The 23,716-nt window shown below is 38.3% G+C and overlaps 3 protein-coding genes across 18 annotated transcripts in view; 2 read left to right on the forward strand and 1 right to left on the reverse strand.

Moving 5' to 3' along the window:
• dnm2a (dynamin 2a) overlaps positions 1-7,370 on the reverse strand; it is a 54,155-nt gene extending 46,785 nt beyond the window's left edge. For 12 of the 16 annotated variants that reach the window (XM_053228265.1, XM_053228260.1, XM_053228261.1 and 9 more), the window contains exons 1-2: positions 7,266-7,370; positions 6,821-7,110 (exon numbers count right to left, since the gene is read on the reverse strand). In XM_053228265.1, the coding sequence (XP_053084240.1) occupies positions 6,821-6,981 (161 nt within the window). In that variant the 5' untranslated portion in view covers positions 6,982-7,110; positions 7,266-7,370. Of the gene's footprint in view, positions 1-6,820; positions 7,245-7,265 lie in introns of those variants that run through there. The other 4 variants (XM_053228264.1, XM_026946038.3, XM_026946036.3 and 1 more) reach the window with 2 other exon arrangements.
• Positions 7,371-8,800: 1,430 nt separating this feature from the next.
• On the forward strand, positions 8,801-19,471 carry qtrt1 (queuine tRNA-ribosyltransferase 1). The gene is made up of 9 exons (XM_026945969.3): positions 8,801-9,143; positions 10,273-10,341; positions 11,192-11,330; positions 12,199-12,393; positions 13,142-13,280; positions 14,392-14,467; positions 15,417-15,526; positions 15,824-15,908; positions 18,041-19,471. The coding sequence occupies exons 1-9, from the start codon at positions 8,859-8,861 to the stop codon at positions 18,191-18,193; spliced, it is 1,251 nt and encodes a 416-aa protein (XP_026801770.2). The 5' UTR covers positions 8,801-8,858; the 3' UTR covers positions 18,194-19,471.
• A 3,521-nt stretch (positions 19,472-22,992) lies between these two features.
• LOC113546282 (potassium channel subfamily T member 2) overlaps positions 22,993-23,716 on the forward strand; it is a 104,819-nt gene continuing 104,095 nt past the window's right edge. The window contains exon 1 of the mRNA XM_026946051.3: positions 22,993-23,478. Coding sequence (XP_026801852.1) covers positions 23,390-23,478 — 89 coding nt within the window. The 5' untranslated portion in view covers positions 22,993-23,389. The remainder of the gene's footprint in view (positions 23,479-23,716) is intronic.

The raw sequence follows: 23,716 nt of genomic DNA on the forward strand, positions 1-23,716 counted from the left end.
AAAATTCACTCAAGAGGAAGTTTATCATTAAATAATCATGTTTTAGAGTGCAGGGTGACTTCCTGAGAATTTCAATTCTCTGTATGTGCTGAACATGTGGCAGAATTGACAATAAAGCAGACTTTGACTTTGACTTTGATAGAGCCTTCATATTCCTCTCAGCCCTGATAACGTTTTACTCCTTCAGCCCAAAAATCGAAAGCACTCGCCTTTGACGAGCGTCATTTTGAGTCCAGACCTGCCCTGTGTTTAGTTGTTTAGAGTTAAACATAAGTGATGCTTTGAGAACAACCTACAGCCGTCGCTGAGGTTTCTGTGCGTTCATTGTGTTTGTGCTCATGCAAGCTAAGACTCAATTTATTTATTAATTTAAATCAGATTTGTGTGTGTGTGTGTGTGTGTGTGTGTGTGTGTGTGTGATTTCACATCTATTGCTTAATCCGGATCAGAGTGAAATCGATACTTTTGGTTTATTTACTATTTGCTTCCTCCTCTAAAACTAATTCATTCATGGGTCAGAAACAGGTAAAGAAACCTTGAACAAGTGTGCATATAAATATATGCACCCCAGCATGGAGTACACAGGGTCAGTGCTAAATAAATGAACACATAATTATATAAACAACTAGTTTAACATCACATATAGAGTTTATTTTCTTTTCTTCGTCATCCAAATCTCCAGAACACACAGCATTTCTGCAGCGCTACAGCTCTGTCCTTTGATTCACTTCCTGCAGTTGTGTCGATTCAGAGTCAGATTTACTCCTGTATCCCCATTGGTTGTCAAGATAACAGTGTGAGCAAGCATATGAGTCGTGTGAGGATGCTGAAAGTTAGAGAGTTGGGTGATTAAAAGTAGAACGCGGGATCTTTTTTAAATGCTCTTGAACACGTGTAGCTATTACAAAAACAGCTAATAGCTACGAGACTCATCAGTAGGGGCGTGCAATATGACAAAAATATCATAATCACGATTCTCAAAGGCATTTCTATGATACACGATATGTATCAAGCTCACAAACTGCCAGCAATACAGTAGTGTTCCATTTTAAAAAATTTCATTATAAATAATAATCAATTTGTGTATGAATACACAAATTTATAATAAAATTAAATAAATAATTGTTAAAATAATTTTATTGAAATATTTTATATTTCTGAAAATATATAAAAAATTTAATATTCACTAAAAAAGAAAACATTTTAAAAATCAATCCTCAAACATTTTAAGTATAAACAAATCATAATATCAACGAAAACCCAGAAAAGCATACTGTGATATAATTTATCACAATATCAGTATTATGCTAATATTATTTTGTCATATCGCACAGCTTTATTTATTTAACAGCAATGTCTGGTCACATATATCAGTGACTTGTCTATAGCTAAAATTGGGAGGGAAATAATTAGATTCATTCTGCTTAAATTAATAACATACAGAGTGAATACAAATGAAGAAAGTCTATGAAAATCCTGCACGATTTAAAAAAAAACAAAAAAATAACACAGCACCTACAGTGACTTGTAGATCATTTACAAGGTCTCTTTCTTCTCTGACAGCTCAGCTGGAAATTTATGGATGCCTGCGGGACAAGTCTGGCATCCAAATTCTTCTTAACTGATCACCTGCTGCTCAGAACCTCTTAAAGTCGGTTGGAGGCAACTGTGTACTACACGTGTCAATAATATATCATGATATATCATACATATATAGTACACCGTTTGAGCTATGATGTGTGTTAGAAGCGTGTAATTCATCATTAATTAACAATTAATGACTGATTACCAATTAATGACTACAGCAGTTTCTCAGGGACACGATGAGCTTGTTTTCTTTGCGCGAAAAAGAGAGGCTGGTGATGGAATGACTGCTTATAGCTGCTATAACGTAAGTGAACTAACTTGTTTTCCTGGATGTTCTAAAACATTAATTGTAACTAGAAATGCATAAAAAGCATGACTTGTCATTCAGGCCTCTTTTTTTCCCCTGATTAAAGTTTGGGGTTTTTTTCCCCCAAAAAGAGCAAAATGATCTTAGCTAGTGAAAATATCTTAAATATGTCTAAATTTATCTAATGTGTCTTATTATGAGATTATTATAAACCAAATATAAGATTTAGACACTTTTACTCATTTCAAGGTTTAAATTTTCTTATTCTATTGGCAGATTCTTCTTTCAACAAATAAAAGCTTAAAAGTTATCTGCCAATGTGTATATAAGCAGTTTATATTAATTATGCATCTACAGCAATTGTACTGTTTGAACACGAGAGGTCCCAATCTGCGCAACCCATGCTGTTAAAATATATAGATAGCTCTGGATCACAACGACTGATATACATTTTACGTTATGTGGTTACACAACCACATTATAACCATTAAAAAGAGTTTTTCATTAGCTTTGCAATGGCACCAGCCCCACACCGCTGCAATCTAAGGGGCCTGAGAAAGAGGTTGTGGAAGTTGGGCATTTTAGCGACTTTGGAGCTCTATTTACACTGCTACGGAGCTGATTATCTTTCAATCAACTGAGTCCAAGACTTTGTTTATTCAATCAAATTTTTGGGAGAATTTATAAGTGTATTTATTTATTTTTATGGTGAGCCTGTGCTACATTTTGTTTGCAATATTAAACCTCTGTTTGTAGCCATTTTCGATTTATTTAGTTGCATACAGACAAAAATGCACATTGTTTTGCATTGTTATTGATTCAGAAATAAAAAGGAGTCTTTTCAGTCATCATTTTTTAATTAAATTTTGTTCAAAATATTCTGAGAAATGAAGTAAATCGAATCATTAATCCAGTATTGTGAATCGAAACGATTCATGACCAGAGTGTATCGTTACACCCCTAAATATAACCGTGGTTTCGTCTTATCCTGTTATATATGAACTCTGAATAGATATAGAGTATAGAGAAACCTAAAGCTTTGCATTGTGCATTTTGGCTACTACTGTATAGTTTTAATTATAATTAATTACGCAGGAGTGTGCACGCCCACAAGACACAAACTACAAGCAATGTGAGCGACAATTAGTGTGAACACAGACCTGTTCATGAACAACGTTAGTCCGTTCTGATTACTGTTACGACCATCATCTGACATGTTGTGTGCTATTGCTTTGACGTGTGTTTTCATGTATTCTTTTTATGCTTTGATCTTCTTGCTTCCTTTTTACTTTTTAATCTTAGCGTTTTGGGTCCAGAAAAGCACACTATAAATAAAACGCTTTATTATTACTGTTATTTCCACACCAATAAAAAGACCAAAAATTCAACTGATACAAAACTGGAAGTCTGTATCTGGTTTATGAATGCACATGGGTGTTCAAATACGCAGCTAACCATTAAACCGTTTAAAACTACTTCCCCAGACACTTTTTTTTTTTTTTTACACATATTCAGGTAGGAGCATGCTGCTAGATATGAAGCTTACAGGACAAGAGAGAGAGAGAGAGAGAGAGAGAGAGAGATCATTCTTTTCCAATAATGTGCAATACAACTCCATAGAAAGGTCTAAAGACTATGGACAGGTATCACAGGTTGATCTCATATGGTGCCTTCATTTCTGTGTTTTCATTCACCGGTTTAGAAAATATATAGAAGACACACAAAAATTTAACATTTAATCTGCTACTTTCAATCAGTTTTTGTAGCTGTTATAAAAATACTGATAATACTCAAGATGTCTCAGAAAGGTTTATCAAAATATCAGTGATATATCATCATAATGTCTAGCCCTAATAGAAACATGCCACTGGGGCCACCCCTGCACCATCCCGAGTAAAAGCTTCTAGAGCAATCACTGGTACTCCAGAAACACCGCCTGGAACCATGGACCTAAAACCTTTCCAATTCGCAGAACCCTGAAGGTCACGAGCAGAACATTACAACTCTCGCGTTAATGCAGAAAGGATTCTCGATACGAGTCTAGCGCCTGAGCAGCGCGAAGTCCTGCCCACTCTCAGTCAATCCCAATCACACCTGCGTTAATATGTAAAAGATACGAGTGTGTTAAAGCATTTCACAGCTTCAGCTTTGTCCATGTGTGTGCCTGCGTGTGGTTGCTAGCATGCACGGGGCGGAGCTCAACACACACTTCCTACAAAATTCCTACAGAAAAAAAAAACCTGCTGAGCAGGCTGCTTTAGAGGCCACTGGCTGTGTTACACAATGTATGTGTAGGACACAGGGACACACAGGAGGTCATGTCGGTCAAAACCTACTGAAATAATAATAATAATAATAATAATAATAATAATAATAATAATAATAATAATTATACATCTTGTCCATTAACCACGGAAAAAAAATTATAAATCAATGTGTAAACAAGCTTCGGTTTTGTTCAGATTTATGGGTGAAAAATTCTGTTTCCATTCTACACATATTCAACTGTTCAACTGCTCCGTACAAACTTGTTTAATAGCATTAAATGTAACTATAAAAGGATAGAAACTATGTTCTTTCTTTGATGAATAAATATTTGCCATCATTGACAAATGACTGTAGTATAAGAGGAATAACACACTCCAGGGCAGACTGCCATAGGAAAATAATCAACAGTAACTCTGCTTCGTCACACCACTCCATCACCGATTACTTTCCTATAACAGCACAACCCTGAGTGTTTTATTCCTTACTTATCAGAAGGTAGTAAAGGGTGTAACTGAGATGATGACTAGATGACTGCATAAATGAAACCCTCTGGACACTCAGACCAAAGGCACGTCTCTTCACCCCGGATAAATGACTAAAAGTGGTCAAATCAGTCCAAGATGTGCATATAAATCTTGGGAGAAATCATTACAGCCTGAGTAAGCAGATGACATCACGGCTAGACAGACAGAAAGAGGAAGAGGAAATGTCAGCAGGGTGCCGATGAGTCTATGAGTGGATGGATTGTAGGGTTTTCTCTCCGGTCCTGCTCCAGATTTGTTCTTGTTTCCCGAATAAAACACAAAAGAAGCAGTGATTCAGCAGCTCATATATAGCAGCAGATGACGTGTGTGTGTGTGTGTGTGGGTGTGTGGGGCACAGGTTGCTGTTTTGCCTGGGTGTGGCTGCACTAAACGGCCTCCAGAGTCCACACTATTTACCTGCTTGAGCCAGAACACTTACCTGATACACCTGAAAGATTTCAACTTACAATATACTCACTTTTTTTCGGGGCTAAAAATCTTCACAAATGTCTAAGCGAGATTGATGTCAATGAGTTATTGTCTATTTCGAGTACTTCCTATTTTACTGCACTGTCGTCTTTTAATGTTATGCAAAACACTTTTCATATGTGGTGCTGCTGTCCACATATATACAATGTATGTGTTTGTGTTATTAATCAATAATAATAAGTGTAGACGCACTTAAAATAAATTATATTATGTCTTCTCAGAGTAGTAACAAATGGCTTGAGAGCATGATATGATTCCATATGCTGGTGAGTTCCTTTTAAAACAGGAAGTCAGAGTGACAGCGTGTCAAAGTGCTTGACTGATCTATACAACAGCCAATAGCGTTCGAGATACGCCATGCCACACCCCTGCTGAATCAAAACAAACTCGAGAGTAGCTTTTCGGACTAGTGAAGAGTTTAACAAGAGCCGTTTTCAGCTGTGGAGGATTTTCTGACACGCCCGTCCACATTAACCGGGAAGATATCCTGGACCTAGACGACGAGATGCCGTGTGTTTTCGGAGTTATGTCGTACGTGTTTGATCCGAGGTTAAGCGAGAGTCGCAGGGTCATCACATCGGAGACATCTGATGCTTCTGACTGGTAGACAAAGTGATATCACTGACTCTTACTGATGGATAAGACTTGTCGGTGTGTAAAGACGGAAAAGAGCTTTCGATCAGTCTGAGGTTGCGATATTCCGGCATCGACAATCCCCCGAAAAGTCACATAACTGCCAACTCACACAAACTCCGCCCTCTTCCAAATACAGAAACTTTTTTTGTCCGCTAATGGATAGTTGGAAACGGGAATAGTAAGTGAGAAGATTCACAGCCAAAAACAAACAAACGAACCAAAAACATTGCCGCTAAGGATCCGCTACTGTACAGCAACATACACCCCAGGGGGCGGGACTTATGCAAAATAGCAAGCATTTAATTGGACGAAAACAAGATTAGTACATGTTGAGTCATTGAAAAATGTTAATAATTTTCCAGGAATTAAAAAGAGAACTGTTTTTTCGTATATACGCTATCGTATTGGTGTGTAGAAAAACTAAAGGACAGCTCTGAAACACACATTTTTTATTATTATTATTTATTATGTTAGCTGCCTATCTAGCTTAAACTACTAGCCATGGTGCTAACATTTGCAAAACCAGTCGTGCTGCAAGAATAGCGAGTGTGTGTGAGTGTACGTGTCATTATACCACGTTAAATAAAAAGGGAAACTTTTTTCAAACCACCATAAGCCGATTGTTATCATATATTTCAAGGCCAGCATGCAAACAGGCCACCTTCAAATTTCCCTTTCTCGCTCGCTGTCGGCTCTCTGCGCAGCTTCCGCATTGTGCGCACTTTGCGTGCGTCCGCGCTTTCCGTTTCAACAGGTGGCGCTTACGAGAACTGCGTAAATGGCGTCTGTGTATCCCATACAAAAAAAAAACGAGTCCATGACAATCGACTGCCTGAAACCTAACGACGACGAAATGTACAGAAGGGAAGAACAAAACAAAAACAAACCAAGAAAAACGAGCAAACACGCCTGAAAGACTGAAATAGTTATCCATAAGCAGGTTTTAGTTTTAGTTTAGCAAGTTTACAAAAGAAAAACAAACAAACAGGGAAATCATAATGAAACCAACCTGCCGACGAAATTTTCCAAAACCGAGCTCTTTCCGGCGCTCTGTCCTCCCACCACGGCGATCTGGGGTAAATCCAAATTGCAGCTCTGCCCGATGGAACTGAAAGCATCCTGAAGTTTATTGATCAGGGGGATCAATTCCTCCATCCCCCGGTTCCCCATGGCTTCAGCTGGGCTCGGCTCGGCTCGGCAGGACTCGGCAAGACTCGGCTCGGCTCGGCTCGTCTAAGCAAGGTGCTCGGGTTACTTCCAAGTTCCACCCTTTAATCACTTTCAGTCATCGGTCTGTCACTGAAAACACATAACTTAAATCACTTAAGGGAAATTAAGAATCATTTGCTATTAGCAAACGTTACTATGTGGGCATTTATAGAGGTTAATTTAACCGCAGTCAATCAGCGTTTCAAAAAAAAAAAAAAAACAAAAACACAAAACAAAAAACTCACAAAACAAAAAAACTTCCAGCGACCATCCGGTCAGGCGACATCCGACTCTCTGCCGGTGAGTCTAAGCCCCGCCCCCTGTCAAGCCGACAGCCTGAAAAGCCACTGGTCCTTTCGAACACTTCCGGGTTTTGTTCTTTCTTCCTATTGGTTCACTTCTCGCTCAAACTCAAGGCGTGCGCAATACGATTGGTCAACTGAACTGCCAATCTCACATTACCCGTATTTCAGTTGAAATCTAGCGTGGCTGAATTCTTTTAAATAAATAAATAAATAAATAAATAAATAACAGTGTTCTTTCTTTCTTTTGCTAAAATAAACGAGAATACCGTTGACCGTTGAATTGAAATGTACGCAAAAATACAAATAAACAGAAAACCTAGTCCATGATTATAGAGAAAAAATAAAGCAATAACATAAAACTGTACTTATCTTTCAAACTTTTTAAAAATGAAATGAAAATTTTGCCCTGAAAACCTGCTTTTCGAAGGTTCCCTGCAAAATTGTTCTATTATTATCAATTTACATAAATGAGCTTTTATTCTAGGAAGCTTTCTTTAGGTTAATGATATTTTAAATCAAAACAGATTTAAAGTATTAGTTAATATTCACTTAAAAGTAAAATAATAAAATCCTTTTTCTTGTAAACTGTTAAACTAAGAATGATATTTTCAAACTTTCAAACTTTCAAAAAAGAAATGTTTGAAAGTATATGAGATATGATGACCATAATCAGTTTTCAAATTCATTTTGTATAAATGCAGTAAAAAACCAACACGAGAGAGAAATAGCTTTTGTGTGGAGACCACAAAAGGAGCACAAATATAAAGTTTATTAAAGTGTTTGTAGGATAACACCTGCTACCAAGTCACGTGTCATTTCTTTTACTTTGTGTTAAAAAACATATTTCTGAGACAGGAGTTAATTTCTTTCTTTTTCAGTCGATATTATCTACATTTTTGTTCTAATAAAATTTCATTTAAAAGATAAGAGGACAACATATTTTACCAAAATAAGAATCTAAATTACTGAGGAATGGCACAGTTCAAGGAATCTGGTTATAAAACCCTTATAATAATATATCATTTTATTTAATAATAATAATAATAATAATAATAATAATTTATTGTTTATGAAACTACTTCCTGGTATGTTTCACGTGATCTCGTCTCCTGCGCTCTGATTGGCTGGTTCTTCGCACTACAAAGGCCGTTAAAAAAAATCAAATTCAAACTTACAACTATCTTTTCTTTTATTGAATGCTTACAAAACATACAACATTATATAACAAACAATGAGACAATATATGTACATAGATGAATGTAACATGACGAGTACTAGGGATGACAAGAAGGTGTTTTTTTTTTTTTTAAATACTTTTTTTCTCACATACAACTATCTTGTGTATACATTTTCTCGGTATAATTTCCATTTTTATATTTCCAAGAAGAAAAAGAAGAAAAAGAAGAAGACGAAAAAGAGAAGAGCAACACCAGCCAATCCACTTGCAAGAAAGGAGATTTCAGCCAATCAGCGCACGGGAGGCGGGGCTTAGGCAGGAATATGGATATTGAATGAAGCTGAGCGCTTTTCAAAATGGCGGCGCCCGCAGCAGAGAGCGGCCCATGTGACTGTAAATCCGACATGGCAGCTGTTAAAGCGGTTTCCTCGGCTTTCCCGCTTGCTCTCCGGATTGTAGCGGAGTGTCCGGTGAGCAAGGCCCGGGCGTGTGTGCTCAGTCTTCCCCACGGCAGCGTTAACACGCCGGTGTTCATGCCGGTGGGCACGCAGGGCACCATGAAGGGAATCACCGCGGAGCAGCTGGAACAGCTGGACTGTCACATCTGTCTCGGGAACACGTATCACCTGGGCATGAGGCCGGTACGTGAATGAAATCTCAGTGCAGACTCAGACTGTACCATAACATAGCAGGACTGAGTCCTTCCTGTCTCTCAGAGATAAAGAAACAGCAGAAAAAGGTTGCAGGTTATTTGCCTTAAATGTCTTAAAGCAGATTATTTTGTGGAACTGAGTGCAAAAGCACCACCAAAAGACACAAACACACAGAATGGTATGGAGAAGCAAGAAGCAAGGCTGGGGCTGATTTCTTTCTAGCACAGACTGGCTAAGATCTAATATCTATCAATATCTCAACAATGAAATGAATAAGGTTGAGTGATGCATTATATCACAACGTCTCATTGATGGCGTAAAAAGAATGATGAGAGGCTGAAACTGTCTCACACACACACACACACACACACACACACTTAAAGCAGATAGACAGCTGCATTCATGATTTGAGTTTCGAGTCTGTAATGCTTTGCTGGGTTCATGTCACGTTTCCTCCAAATACTAAACACGGTAAACAGAAAACATATAAAACTTTCATTCAAACCAAGAAATCACTAAATGTATAGTTCTGTAAGTATGAATGTATAATTTGTACTTTGATTGGATGGTGTGTGTTTAGTCTATCTACTTTTAGTTTCTCTGCCTAAGGCATTTGGGGGAAAAAAACAAGGATGATGGAGTAAATAATTCACATGTTTAATACACATGCAACTGTATTTCAGATGCACCTTCTCAGTCACTGCTGCTGATGTGTTATGGATGGGTGGGGAAATATAATCAGATCTTGGGGGCGTGTCTCGGGGACGCACTCAATCACTGGTAGGCTGCATGAGTTCACAGTCTGGGCTAGAAAGAAATCAGCCCCAGTCACACTTCTTGCTTCTTCATACCGTTCTGTGTTTTTCATGCAGCCATTGGTGGTGCTTTTGCGCTTGTCTCCACAAAAAAGTAAAAGATAATCCACTTTATGACATTGTAACAGCAAAGTGGATTATTTCTTATTTAATGTATTCCTTCCTTGAAAGATAAGGCTTATCCCTGCTTTTATTACTGCAGCTTGTTTTATTTATTCTAGCTTTTCCTGGTTTTAGGTCTTTGTGAAGTGAATGGAAATGAGTGGAAATTGTGTGTGTGTGTGTGTGTGTGTGTGTGTCAGGGTCCTGAGCTGATCGAGAAAGCCGACGGCCTGCACGGATTCATGAACTGGAAACGAAACCTCCTGACAGTAAGATCACCGCACTGCTGTCTTTTCCAATCCTGCTCCTGTGTTATCCCTTTACTGCACATTTCACTCTTTCTCTCTCTCCATAACCTCCATCTTAACCTCATGAGGGACTTTCATGAAATAGGACAGAAGCTTACACTAAGTACATTTAAAATGCATCTAAAAGTCTTTATAATCAATATAACTGACAGTATAAAAAGCCATTAAAGACAAAGATTAAATTTAGAGACTTTTATTTGGTGTAGAAAAGAAGACACAAAATGGTGGACTGTTAGAATGTGATTTTTAAATGTTTTTCTAGATCTGTAATAATTTAATTTTAAACATACCTTTAAAAAAAAAAAAAAAAAGATATGCCCAGAGCACTCGGGCTAGTTTCTTTATTTCAGGTTTTTTTTTTTTTTTTAAATAAATGTTTCTGGCCCAGAAATTAACTCCACCCCCAGCCAAAACAGAGGTGTTCAGCTCTTTTTCCTCTTCATTGTCCTTGTTTATACTTGACGTGGGACTACACGTGGCTAAAATGAGCAGCACTGAACATAGTCACCTGCATACTTTTTGTACGTCTGTAATGGTGATATTTACAGCCGAAATGAATGCAAGATATGCGCATCAGCCATTTCATGTATAATTAGTTAAACACAAGTATATACACAGAATTAGCAGGCGACACATGACTCGATCCAGTGGTTCGGGTTGGAAGTTTTTTTTGTTGTTGTTGTTGCAGTTCTCCTTCTAGACAGCAGGAGGCTCTCAAAATTACAAACCGCTCCTTTAAATAAATGACAGTGTTTGGAATTGCTACCAAAAAAAACAAAGCGTAACCTGCCGTTTCCTCTCCTCCTGTCAGGACAGCGGAGGTTTTCAGATGGTGTCACTGGTGGAGCTGTCTGAGGTGACGGAGGAGGGAGTTCTGTTCCGCTCACCGTACGACGGAAAGGAGATCCTGCTCACCCCTGAGCAGTCCATCGGCATACAGAACAGCCTCGGTACGAGTTCCACTCATCCTCATCGCCTTTATACGGACAGAGAGTTCTCAATCAAGACCGCAGGAACCCCAAACGTTCAGTCTGTCAGTGACAGATTAAAATTTTACATTCATTAATACACAAAGACATTTGAGTAGTAAAATTAAGTAAAAACCATCAATGTAGAGGAGTGTGTAAAGATAACCATCACACACACTAACCGCACATCATATTTATTAGTGGCAAGAGGCAGGGAGACTGTAAAGTGGCCGGGGTGAGTGACGAGAAAAAAGTTGAACAGTATATAATTTTATTATCATCTGCGTTTTTGATTTCAAATATTCACAGTTCCTGATATTTTTCTATACAAATAAACACAAATGCTGTTTTGGTTTGTTCTGATACTAGCAGATTTTTATTTTTTTTGCATGTAATGCATCTGTGCATCTAAATTAAAGATAAAATGTGCAACACCATCTCATATTTAGCAGGAAGGCCTCTGATTTGTGGTTATCTGGGTGGTTTTGCATATGTACATTGTGTAGCTGGCTGTATCATTTGTGTAGCCTTTTAACACTAGCCAGATGCTACCCTTGTAACCATGGCAACCAGTAAATCAAGTACTGAAAGCAGTACAGCAGATGTTTCAAAAAGTAAAATGAGGATTTTGTGTCACTGTTTCTCCAGTGTGGTGAAAACTCAGAACCTGAGAAGTCCAAGACTATAAGAGTTGGATTGAGAAGCTCGGAGTTAATGCGATGCTGCTTTCTTTTCAGCAAAGTTTAATGAATTCTAGCAGTTGGCATCATACACGTTAAATCACGTGAGATGATTTTCATTTTAAGTTATAAGTGAACATGTTCTTGTTTATTTTTGTGTTTCTGTACAGGCTCGGACATCATGATGCAGCTGGACGACGTGGTCAGCAGCACGGTAACGGGGCCGAGGGTGGAGGAAGCCATGCGTCGCTCCGTGCGTTGGCTGGACCGCTGCATCACAGCCAATAAAAATCCACATCGCCAAAATCTGTTCGCCATCATTCAGGGGGGCCTTAATGCAGAGCTGCGGAGGGCGTGTTTGGATGGTGAGCGCTGTCTGAGTCTCTCTGTCGCCGTTTTATTCAACATCCACCCGCAATCTGCCTTCATCTCAAAGCCCATGTTAGCAAATAGCTTAGCAGTTTTTTTAAAATAATAAACAGATACTCAGAATTACACACACAAAATAACTAGATGGTGAGAAACAAGGACGCGTAATGACCAAGAACATAAACCGGAAATGTATATACGGCGTAACTGACTGGAAAAAAAAAAAGACAGGTGAAATAGATGAATAGACTGAACAGGGGGCAAGGAAGAAAATGAAACTGAAACAATAACAAAAGCACATGGCGAACTAGGAACAAGTCATGAAGATGTAGGATGTCCTCACCAGAGGCAGGAGGTGGCGCGACGGCATCCTGAGTGATGAACGGAGGTGTAGTCATGTGGTGGAGTGACCTTGTTGCTCTGGAGAAAGCTATGCACCCCAATTTCATGACACCCTGTTACATCAGCTTCTCACAGGAATAACAGCAATACAGCAGCAACCAACAAATTATCTACAGAATCGCCAAACACAACACAAACGTTTCAATATAAACATATTTAATGTGCTTCCGGGTGGAGTTTTCCTTTAACATCAGTGTGTTCTTGCACTTTTTGTTCATACTGTTTCTTCACCTCATGCAAGTTTTGTGTGTGTGTGTGTGTGTGTGTGTGTGTGTGTGTGTGTGTGTGTGTGTGTATGTGTGTGTGTGCGCGCACATGTGCATGATGGCTTTTATCCTACAGAGATGACGAAGAGAGACGTGCCCGGCTTTGCCATCGGTGGTCTGAGCGGCGGAGAGGAGAAGGATGACTTCTGGAAGATGGTGACTCTCAGCACAGACCACCTGCCCAGAGAGAAGCCTCGCTACCTGATGGGAGTTGGGTAAATCTCACTTCCTCATTTATACAGCCGGCATTCCTGCCAGATGTAGCTCGTATGAAGCAGGTGCAGCGAATTTGTGCACTTGCTCATGTGCAAAATGGCAGTTAGCACCAGCTGGGATTGAAACGTTACCTTCAGGACACAGTCAGACGTCTGAATAAAGCCAGGTGGGAAAGCCAGCTGTCTTAAGAAGATGGTTTGATTGACAGCCTACTGCCACCGGTTCGATGTCCTGCTTAGTGGTGACCGTATTATCACATGTGCACGTCTACTGCCATCTTAGATTTGCTAGATGTGCAGCATTTGCACGTGTTTGATCATAATTAGATGTGTTTTTACTGCAGGAACCTTTTCAGGAACTCGTGAGGAAACGTGAGGCTTTTCCACACGGCTGATTTTAGTTCCTGGTCCGTATTTCCTGGAATGATTTTAGTTCCTTCTCCAAATTAGCTGTGTTAAAAGCACACTGAGTTCACTGTAAATTTACCATTTTATAAATAATTTCCCAAAGCCTAGTTCAGACCAGTATGTTCCTGAAATCCCAATACTGAACATTTCTAAACAATTCCAGTTAAGAACCTTAAGTAAACAAAGAACCTGTAACTATACAAGAAACCCCAGGCTGTCTGAGGGGCAGGGTTGGAAAAATAAATAAATAAAAAGGGCACCTGCTAAATTCAATGGGTTGAAAAAGAAAAAAAAAAGGCATATTTTCTCACACATTGGAGCTCCTAGAGGGCACGTCGTCATGTTTTCTTGCCTGTAGAGGAACCCAATAGGGCACTGCGTCATGTATTCTCCACTGGTAGGGCACCCTATAGAGCATTTTATTATGTTTCCTTGTATGTAGGGGAGCCTGTAGGGCACTGCATCTTGTTGGGGTGGGTGGAGCAGTGGTTAACTTGGCTATGAACTTGTGCTTTGAGTTAACTCACTACCTCAGAGCAGTTGTTGTGTAGTAATTTAGATTTGAATGTGGATCGTGATGGCACACACTGGCTTCCACAAGTTTAAAGTATACTTCATAGGCTTAATGTTTTGTGCCATACATGTTATTTTTTCCTCGAACACACGCTTATCGATGTTGTTTGTGTGTGTGTGTGTGTTGCAGCTACGCCGTGGACCTGGTGGTGTGTGTCGCTCTGGGCTGTGACATGTTCGACTGCGTTTTCCCGACTCGCACAGCTGTACGTCTTTTATCCCGAGTCCTCTAAACGATTTTCACATTCGCTGTTTATAATGCTCTTTAGAAATGTTGTAATAAATCTAGTTCTCACACTGTTATAAACACAAAATAATATTATAATATTTGCTCAAAAATCATTTTGAGTATTGACTTGTATATTGAAGTGCAATTCTGAATATTGCATGTTGTGTCTATTCTTTACTTGCACTTTGCACTTTGAAAACTACCTCAGCCTCTTAGTGTTGTTATAAAAAACGCTGCTAGTTTGCACATCTAAAGTTATTGCACTACAGTTATAAAAATGCTATAATACTGCTGCGTGTACAGGGTGTCCCAGATGTCTCCATACACAGGACTTTTTTGTTTGCCAGCACCGTGTCGGTTGTGCCTTCGTCAGTGGATGTTCGTGGATGTCCACTTCTCGGGTTGTGCGCAACACTTCCAGTCTTTTTGAATTTGTTAATAAGTTTGGCAGCAGCGTCGTGTGTCATGTGCTCGCCATGTTCCCCGGTAAAGTCCGTCGCAACCTTGAGACAGCTTCCCGATCCAGCCATGAGAACAATTTCAATACATTTTTCTTTTGTCAAAGGCATTCGTAAAGGCTATCTGGGAAAAAATATATATATAATATAAACTATGAAAAATTTTAGAAGACATTTTACTGAAAATTGTTAATTTCCCTTATGTATGGAGACTTTTGGGACACCTTGTACTTCTACATTGTTTACACTGTTTGCATTGCCATACAGGAGTACACACTATTTATGTTAGTATACTTACATATAAACTAACTCGCATCACTGTTAATGACCGTATTGTAGTTTTTTAAATGTAGACTAATAGCATCCAGTAAGGACATTGCAATTTAATTTCGTTGTACTTGTACGATGACAGTAAAGCTCTTCTATCCTGTTCTGTTTTTAACTGAGCTAAACGTCGCCTTGTTGCAGAGATTTGGCTCGGCCCTGGTTCCCTGGGGATCTCTGCAGATCAAACAGAAACAGTACGCGAAGGACTTCCAGCCCATAGACCCCGACTGCGAGTGTCCCACCTGCAAGAGGTAGGAGTTTCTGCCGTTTTCATCATCGCCTGCTGTCAGTGTTTTGCTCTCTGAAATGGATACACGGCTCTGAACTTCGCTCGGCTACTTTTGTGTGGTTTCTCATCCGGAAATTCAGTTCAGAAATTGATTCCGAGTTCCTCGATCATTTTAGAGTCGATTTTTCCTCTGAATATTCCCGTTCACTCTGACCTTAATCAGTGTGTGCGGAAAGATTCTTTTTTTTTTTTTTTTTTTTTTTTATTACTTCATTCCTCTGCTGATGGGATTTCTATTTTCTCCTCCTGTGAATGACAGACACAGTCGAGCGTATCTGCACGCGCTGTTTAAGAGCGACACCGCCGCCATGCACCACATCACCATCCACAACATCTCCTACCAGGTACTGACCAGAAAAACACAAATGACACGCACAGACGCACTCTGGGGTTTTTAATCGCTGTTTTATTAGCGACATGAAGTTTTACGTCTTGTCCTGGTGCGTTAATTTGATATATTTCACTCTTTTATGCCAGTCGTTATTGAGCTACTTAGTAATAATTTCAATCATTTTCCTTCTTGAGGCAATCCATAATGCTTTTGAGAAACATCTTACTGCAATACTCTGAAATTTAGTAAAACTAGTAAAACTAATTCTCAGAAATATTACTTGGTATCTCAGTCTACTAAAGTTATTCAGTTATTACTCCATTTATCATAATAATAATAATAATATTAATAATGGGATCTGGAAATTATGACTTAGTCCAGTATGTCATCATAACACTTATTATAATCTCAATACTGTAACATTCTTCGAAGTTCATAGTATCTCCATAAAAGTTCATCAAGATAATTACGTATTGTCTCAATAAGGATAAAGTTTCTCGAAAGGATTACGTAGTATCTCAAACCAAATTTCAAGTTTCTTGAAATTGTTAGTTACGAAGTCTCTCAGTAAAGAAGGTTTCTCAGAATGATTATACAGTATAATATGTGGTGATGTTTTACTGTTTCATAATCATGAACTTTTCTTGAAATTATTATATCTTACATAAGTAAGACATCATAATGAGAGTTTCTCTAAATGACTCTTTGGTATCACAATAATAAGTGAGGGGTTTGATCATAATAATGAATTTTTTTCAGAATTTTCTCTTCATTATGATTTTGTATCTCAAAAAAAGAACTTTTTTTCTAAGATATTACTTATTATAAAAAAGTTTCACTAAATTATTACTCAGTAAATCTTCCTCTAGATTACCTAGGTTACTACATAAGTTTATTACAAGACACTTTCTAAATGATTTCTTCGTTTCTCCAAATGATTATTTTCTCTAAATTATTACTTTGGGCTTTTGTTATGAGAAACTGTCTACTATTATGTGGGATCTTTTTCTAAGACACTTTTTCTAAATGAATAAAAAAAACGAAAATTGCTTATCTTATTATAAGAATCCTTCTCTAACTTATTTTTAGTTTCTCTAAATGATTACTCATCATTACTCATAAAAAATGAGTATTTTATTATTATAGAAACCTTCTCTAGATCATTTAGTTTCTCTAAATTAGTACTTAGTATCTTGTTATTAAGAGACTTTATTTAATTTATTACTTAGTATCTGTTTCTAAAAGGATTTTTCTAAATTAATGCTTAATGTGTATTTTATAAGCACCTTCAAATTATTATTGACTTTCTCTAAATGATCACTTACTATCTTATTAGAAACCTTCTCTAAATTATTTTATCTAAATTATTACTTTGCATCTGATTATTATACGAAACTTTCTCTAAAATATTACTTGGTGGGGTTTTTTTTCTAAGAAGCTTTTTTTTCTAAGAAGCTAAACTAATACTTGTGTATCTTATTATTGGAAGAAACTTTTTCCAACCTATTATTAATATCTTGTTATTGTTAGGAACATTCTCCAGATTATTTTGTCTAAATTATGTCTTGTTATTATACGAAACTTTGTCTAAATTATTATTTTATTTAAATTAGTACTTTTTTATCTTCTTAATACAAGAAATTTTTCTCTAAAAGAATAATTAGTGTCTTTTTCTGAGAAATCTTTGTAAATTAATACTGTAAATTAATACTTTTGAAAAAGTTTTGTAAATTAATACTTGCTTATCTTTCTCCAGCTCATTATTAGTATTATTTTTAGTAGTATCTTGTTATTGGTAGGAACTCTCGCTAATTCATTACTTAGTTTCTCCAAATTATTACTTAGTATCTTGTTACTGTGAGAAACTGTATCAAATTTATTACAAAGCTGGTAAGCAGCAGACAAGAAAGAGTTTATAATTACTGTACAAAATGGCTACGTTTATCTGAGGGCCTGATGTCCTGAAGAGATTAGAACATAATTTATGGTTATTATATCATGACTTCATTATACTGTACTTCGCCCGGGCTCTTCATCCAGCATTAGATAAAAGAGAGCATGCGGATGGTTTAACCAGGTTAGATTTTAAATCCAGCTGTTGCTCAGTACATCACTTTCACCAGGCTGTGTGTTGACTCTGTGCAGCTGACTCTGATGCGTTCGGTGCGGCAGAGCATCATCGAGCAGCGCTTCCCTGAGTTTGTGCGCGGCTTCATGAGGAGGATGTTCCCCTGCGGTGAGCCGTACCCGAGCTGGGCCGTGGACGCTCTCGCATCGGTCAGCATCACTCTGGACTGAAAAGACGTTCAGGATGAGCTCTACGCTATCGCTCAGAATGATGGAAGTGTGTCAGTTTGCTTTTTTTATGCAAATTTTCATGCTTCTCTTTTGAGGCGAATGTTTTTCAGCTCATGGACTTCTCCTTTCCAGCCTTTACATCTGTCCAGATGTTCACTTTGGTCCTATTTCAGTGGCCTCAAGACTGATTTTTTTATTTATTTTTTTTATCTCAACATTGTTTGTTTTTAACCGGTGTACTCAACACTGGGGAATTCTTTTCTATTGTTGCTGTATTTATTTTAACTGAATGAACCTTTTATCTCTCCCGCTGGCTGCAAAGCCATTGTGTGTTTTTAAAAACCGTAACAACCAGGAAATTTGCGCTTTATCTTCTTTTCCCGCTTGAGTCGGATCTCATTCATCCTGTAGCCATGGCTTTTAGTTTAACAAACACACACACACACACACTTGGTGCATTGGTTAGGCTATTCATCACATTAGATAGAGTATTAGGAGAAACTGAGAATGTTTTTCTGATTTTTCTAATATCCAGCATTGTATATTACATTATTTTGTTTAAATCAGTGTTTGCCAATCCACTCATCAGGGATTCAGTCACAGTTGTATTTTTACTCTATTTACAGCTTCTCTTGAAGCAGATGTTCAAGATATGGCCTGAGGAGGCATTACTGATTTATACAAACCAAAGCTGATCTGGAGAATCAGATGAACAAAGTGCTGCTCTACTTCAATTGGCCACTAGAGTGCAGGATGGAGAACAGGGCCTGCGTTATTGGCTGTGTCCCAAACCACATCCTGCATTATTATGTAGTACAATATTAAGACACCATATGGTGTAATATTCTCACATGTCCAACATTTGCTATTCATTAATCTACTGTAATATAATTCATCATTTAATATTTTTCACTGAGACTGAAATGAATTTTGTATTCTTATTAGCCGTGTTATGTAACATTAACAGGTAATTAGTACTATTAGTTTTATTAACTAATAACTTTGGCTTTTATCTTGGACATAAATTGTTTGCTGGTGAGTTTTATGGAATAAAGGAATTGTAAAATAATGAAGTTTTTTCCATTTCAGATCTTAAATATCATAACAGTGTTTCCAATGTTAGAGTAAAAATAAGAGGTTAAAAACTATTTTGAATAAATCTTGTCCCAAATGTCATTTCATTGTAAACATTGTGTACCACGCTGCAAGCATTTATCATTTATATTATTAGTGTGTGTGTGTGTACATAATATTTCATAAAAATAATTCTCCTGATAATGTCCTGTTTCTCTTAAAAGAATTTAAAAAAAAAACCTCCTCTGCAGCAGAAAAATGTTCATCAAGAGATTGCAAGTTTGAATCTCGATGCTGCCACAAACATCCGCAGTCAGGAGTCCAAGAGAGCTAAACTGGCCGTGTTCTCTGGGTGGGAGGAGCATACTCTCCTGTCAATCACAACGACACCAGCCAATCATAGACATCTCTGAACTCATGTATGTGGAAGACAGCGGATAGCACTTTCCTCTGTGTGTGTTTCACCGTCCTGGGACGCAGCACAAGTTTATTTTATCAGGTTGTGTAAGTGCACTTTGTATGTACTGTGTGTGTTTGTTGACTGTAGCCTGTCTTTTACAGTCTACAGTGTATCAGCACTCCCTGTTCCCTGAGGACCGCCGTAGAACTACCGCTGACTTGGGCTGATCAGCACAGCAGTGACCCCGCCTAGTGTGTGTGTGTGTGGGTGTGTGTGGGTGGCTGTGGTTCTGGTACGTGTGCATCAGGTACAGCAGTGTTACTTGATTGCGAAACCTTCCAACAACCAAAATATCTCCAGCTAACAAGCATGTTGTGGTAAGAAAATGACAGCGGCGAAGGATGATTAACGGTGAGAATGATTAACACGCACAGTGTGCGGAGAAACGAGCGTAACGTCAACATGTCTGTGAATGTGTGTGAAATGAAGCTGCCAGTCCCTATTAAATAATTTACTGTTGTAAATACAACTATTAAATGGGGTATTGTAATATTCCTGGCACTTCGTTTCCATACATGACATTGTGTGTGTGTGTGTGTGTGTGTGTGTGTGTGTGTATGTGCGTGATTTCAGAAGTCCTAAAAAATGGGAGAAAGTAAAGTTCTTTAAAACATTAGTGTGTGATTTTTTTTTTTTAAAAAATAGTTTTCATTTTAGAATTGTAAAGTAGTCTGCTATGAATGACAGTTTTGCTTTTTAAATTTTAATATCTACATTAATGCAACACCTGTATGAGGGTGAAAGAGAGTGAATGAGAGAAAGAAGTGGGTGATGACATGTAGTATTCATGTTAATAATTCACTGTAAAATAAACAGCCTTTGGGCCAAAAAATATATATATATATATATATAATACACATTGAGAGAAAGCACAATCTAGGAAAAAGAAGAATCCATTTAGCAACCTTAAAGGGCACTGTTTAAGGGTTCTTCAGTTTGTCTTCCTGGGGAATCCTTTAAGATTTCACAAGTAGAACCCATTTCGGAAATTACGAATCTTTGAAACGCCAATAAAATGGCTCCAAAAAGTTCGCCATTGTCGATGTAACATTTTTCTTTTACTGAAACCTGTTTCTTTGACAAGTCTGACAAGTAAAGAAATAAATATGATGTGCTTTATGGTTATGGATATAGGTTATACTGATGTATAATCTATGTGTATATAGTTTATATATTTATTCATATTAATCATTCATTATAATTTAAACAGGCTTTGGGTGCGATTTATACAGTATACTGTATGTACAGTCAGACCCATACGTATGTGGACTTTAGAAAGTTCTTATATTTAGCCGTCTACCACAGTATATTGGAATTGAAACTGAGTAATGAATATGAGCTCGAAATGCACACTTTCAGCTTTAAACTGATCATATTTCCATCCAAACTGGGTGAACAATGAAGGAAATACAGCACTGTTTTATGTGTGTTCCACCTTTTTTAAGGCACCAGAAGTACTCGGACAATCAGCAGCTCAGCCGTTCCATCTCCCGATGTGTGTCATTCCCTCATTAATTCACTTACAAGTAAGTAGATAAAAGGTCTAGAGCTGATTTCAAGTGTGAAAAGCAAGAACCTTTAACCCTCCTTTAAGAAACCCTTTCACGGTGTTCAGTTGTTCACAGCTGGACTCGTATGAGGATCTTAGGATCTTAAGAAAAACTCAAATCTGCAACCCTTTAGTGTTCAACTTGTCCTGTTGGGTGAACACTTACAGAGAGTGGAACCAGTATAGGAAGCAAGGAACCATTAACTACCCAGAGATCCATTAAAGAACACTTTTTTTCATAGAAATCATGGGTTTCGCTTTGCACGCTCTTGCATAGGTTCAATCTAGAAGTGTTATTTGGTTTGTCTCTCTGGGAAAATCATTTAATGCTATATGAAGAAAGCCTACAGGGGTTTTACGGGTTCCTTAAGGGTTCTCTGGCGAGTTTTACTTGGAAACCTCTCTGATAAGAAAAAAAAATCTAGTGTAGGGTGGTGTGTGGATCCTTTAGGGACAAAAACAAAACATTTCAGGGCTCTAGATTTAACCTGTTTTAGGAAGAGGATCCATGTAAGGGTTCTAATTAGAACTGCTTTATGTAGCTGAGACCTGTAAATACCCAAATAACCCTTTTTCTGTGTATGAGTGCATGGAGTTTACTATGTGCACCCTTACAAACAAAGGTTTAATCTAGAACCCTAAAATATCCTTTGGTTTATCTCTAGTGGAATGCTTAAATATTATACAAGAGAGGGGTTTAAAGGTTCCTTAAGGATTCTCCGGCTAGTTAAGGAGTTCCTATTGGATATTGTTCCTATTGGTTCTCCCTGGAACCCTCTCTGATAAGAGAGCACTTTAATGTAGGGTTCTGTATGGAACCTTTAAGGGTTTCCCCAAAGAGATGAACCAAAAAAACATTTTACAGCTCTAGAGTTAACCTCCTTTAGGAGAAATCTATCAGTGAGGATTCCAAGCAGAACTGTGACTACCGAAAGAACCTTTAAGGAATCAGTTTTTCAGTGTATGAGTACGTGGATTTTACTGTGTACACTCTTACAGAGGTTTAATCTAGAACCCTAACACGTCGTTTGGCTTGTCTCTGTGGTGGAATCCTTCATTTACATGAATATACCCTACAAGAGAGGGTTTCCTTATGCTTTTTTAAAGAGGAAAATGGGTTCTTTACGGGTTCTCGGGATGGTTAAGGTGTTCTTAACTGATTAATGGTCTTAATTAATGGAACCTTCTCTGATATGAGTGCACTGTAAGTGGAGGATCCTGATTTGGTTCCATGGTACCGTTTTCTCTTTTATTATTTTGTTCTGAAACCTGTTGCTTTGCCTGACAGGTAAAAACAAGTTCCTATAAAAGCTCTGAGTAGATGATTTGTGTCTATATTTATGCATTTATGTGTATACATATACACTTAGGATCTCCTCCATCACATGTCATAATACCTCTGCGTAACTGCGTAATTATTTAGACATGCGTATTTATACACACACACACACTCTCTCTCTCTCTCTCTCCATCTCTGGAGGTTGGAAACTGCGTGTAAACAGCTTGGAGTGTGAAAATACTATGATTTATGATCCTCACATTTCATTTTGGTTCACACTCCTGTACTAAAGAGTGTCTAAATAGTACGCGCGGTAACTATGGTAACCTGTGGAGGCGCACTACTTTGATAAGCATCCTTCCCCTACTTCCCTGCTGAAGACTGAATTTCTGTTCAGAGTGACACCAGAGAGAGAGAGAGAGAGAGAGAGAGTTTTTATGCTTCAGGGTGGTAACCGGTTTAAGTAGTGATGTTCCAGCGGAGAGCCATCGCGCGTCTCACGCACTCGGTGTTGCCAGATTGGGGGATTCCCTTTCTGCAAAGGCAGGCATATACGCTTGTGTAGCTCTGACACACTTGGATACACTTTGGGGTGGTTTACAACGATTTTTTTTTTTGAGACGCAATCTGGCAACCCGGGTTTAGGGGAAATTGAACGGTGCGCAACAGAGACATGGACTCGGGACTGCAGCGTTAAAACAAAAAAAAGTGAAAGGCTGAAGTGAGCTGGGTTGTGCTTTTGCAGCTCGGTCATCTTGGTGTGTGTGCGTGTGTGAGTGTGTGTGTGTGAGTGTGTGAGGCTCGGCTCGGCTCGGCTCGGCTCGGCGGTGCGCCATGGTGGAGCTGGAGAAGGAGGTGCTGCCGCTGCCGCCGCGCTACCGATTCAGAGACCTGTTGCTCGGAGACTGGCAGACTGACGACAGGTAAGAAACTTTACCACCTCCACCACGAGGTAACAGGGTCCTCGGGGGTAGAAGTGGGGCAGAAGATCTACCAAACCCATACCATCATCTCGACAGTGCTGTTAAAAACAACGTACTACTGTCACTGAGAGCAAAAAAAAAAAAAAAAAAAAAAAAAACAAGCCACACTTTAGGGCTCTAGATTTACCCTGTTTTAGGAAGAGGTTCCAGTTAGGGGTTCTAGGTAGACCCTCTTTAG

Source organism: Pangasianodon hypophthalmus, chromosome 23 (genome assembly GCF_027358585.1).
Source record: "Pangasianodon hypophthalmus isolate fPanHyp1 chromosome 23, fPanHyp1.pri, whole genome shotgun sequence".
Classification (NCBI taxonomy): domain Eukaryota; kingdom Metazoa; phylum Chordata; class Actinopteri; order Siluriformes; family Pangasiidae; genus Pangasianodon; species Pangasianodon hypophthalmus.

What these genes read in the sequence shown, in the direction of transcription:
- qtrt1 (XM_026945969.3), top strand. Translation starts at nt 8,859, where the DNA reads ATGGCGGCGCCCGCAGCAGAGAGCGGCCCATGTGACTGTAAATCCGAC. An exon ending in GGAAACGAAACCTCCTGACA is followed by an intron (nt 10,342 to 11,191) that starts GTAAGATCACCG and finishes TCCTCCTGTCAG; the next exon opens with GACAGCGGAGGTTTTCAGAT. An exon ending in TCCACAACATCTCCTACCAG is followed by an intron (nt 15,909 to 18,040) that starts GTACTGACCAGA and finishes GACTCTGTGCAG; the next exon opens with CTGACTCTGATGCGTTCGGT.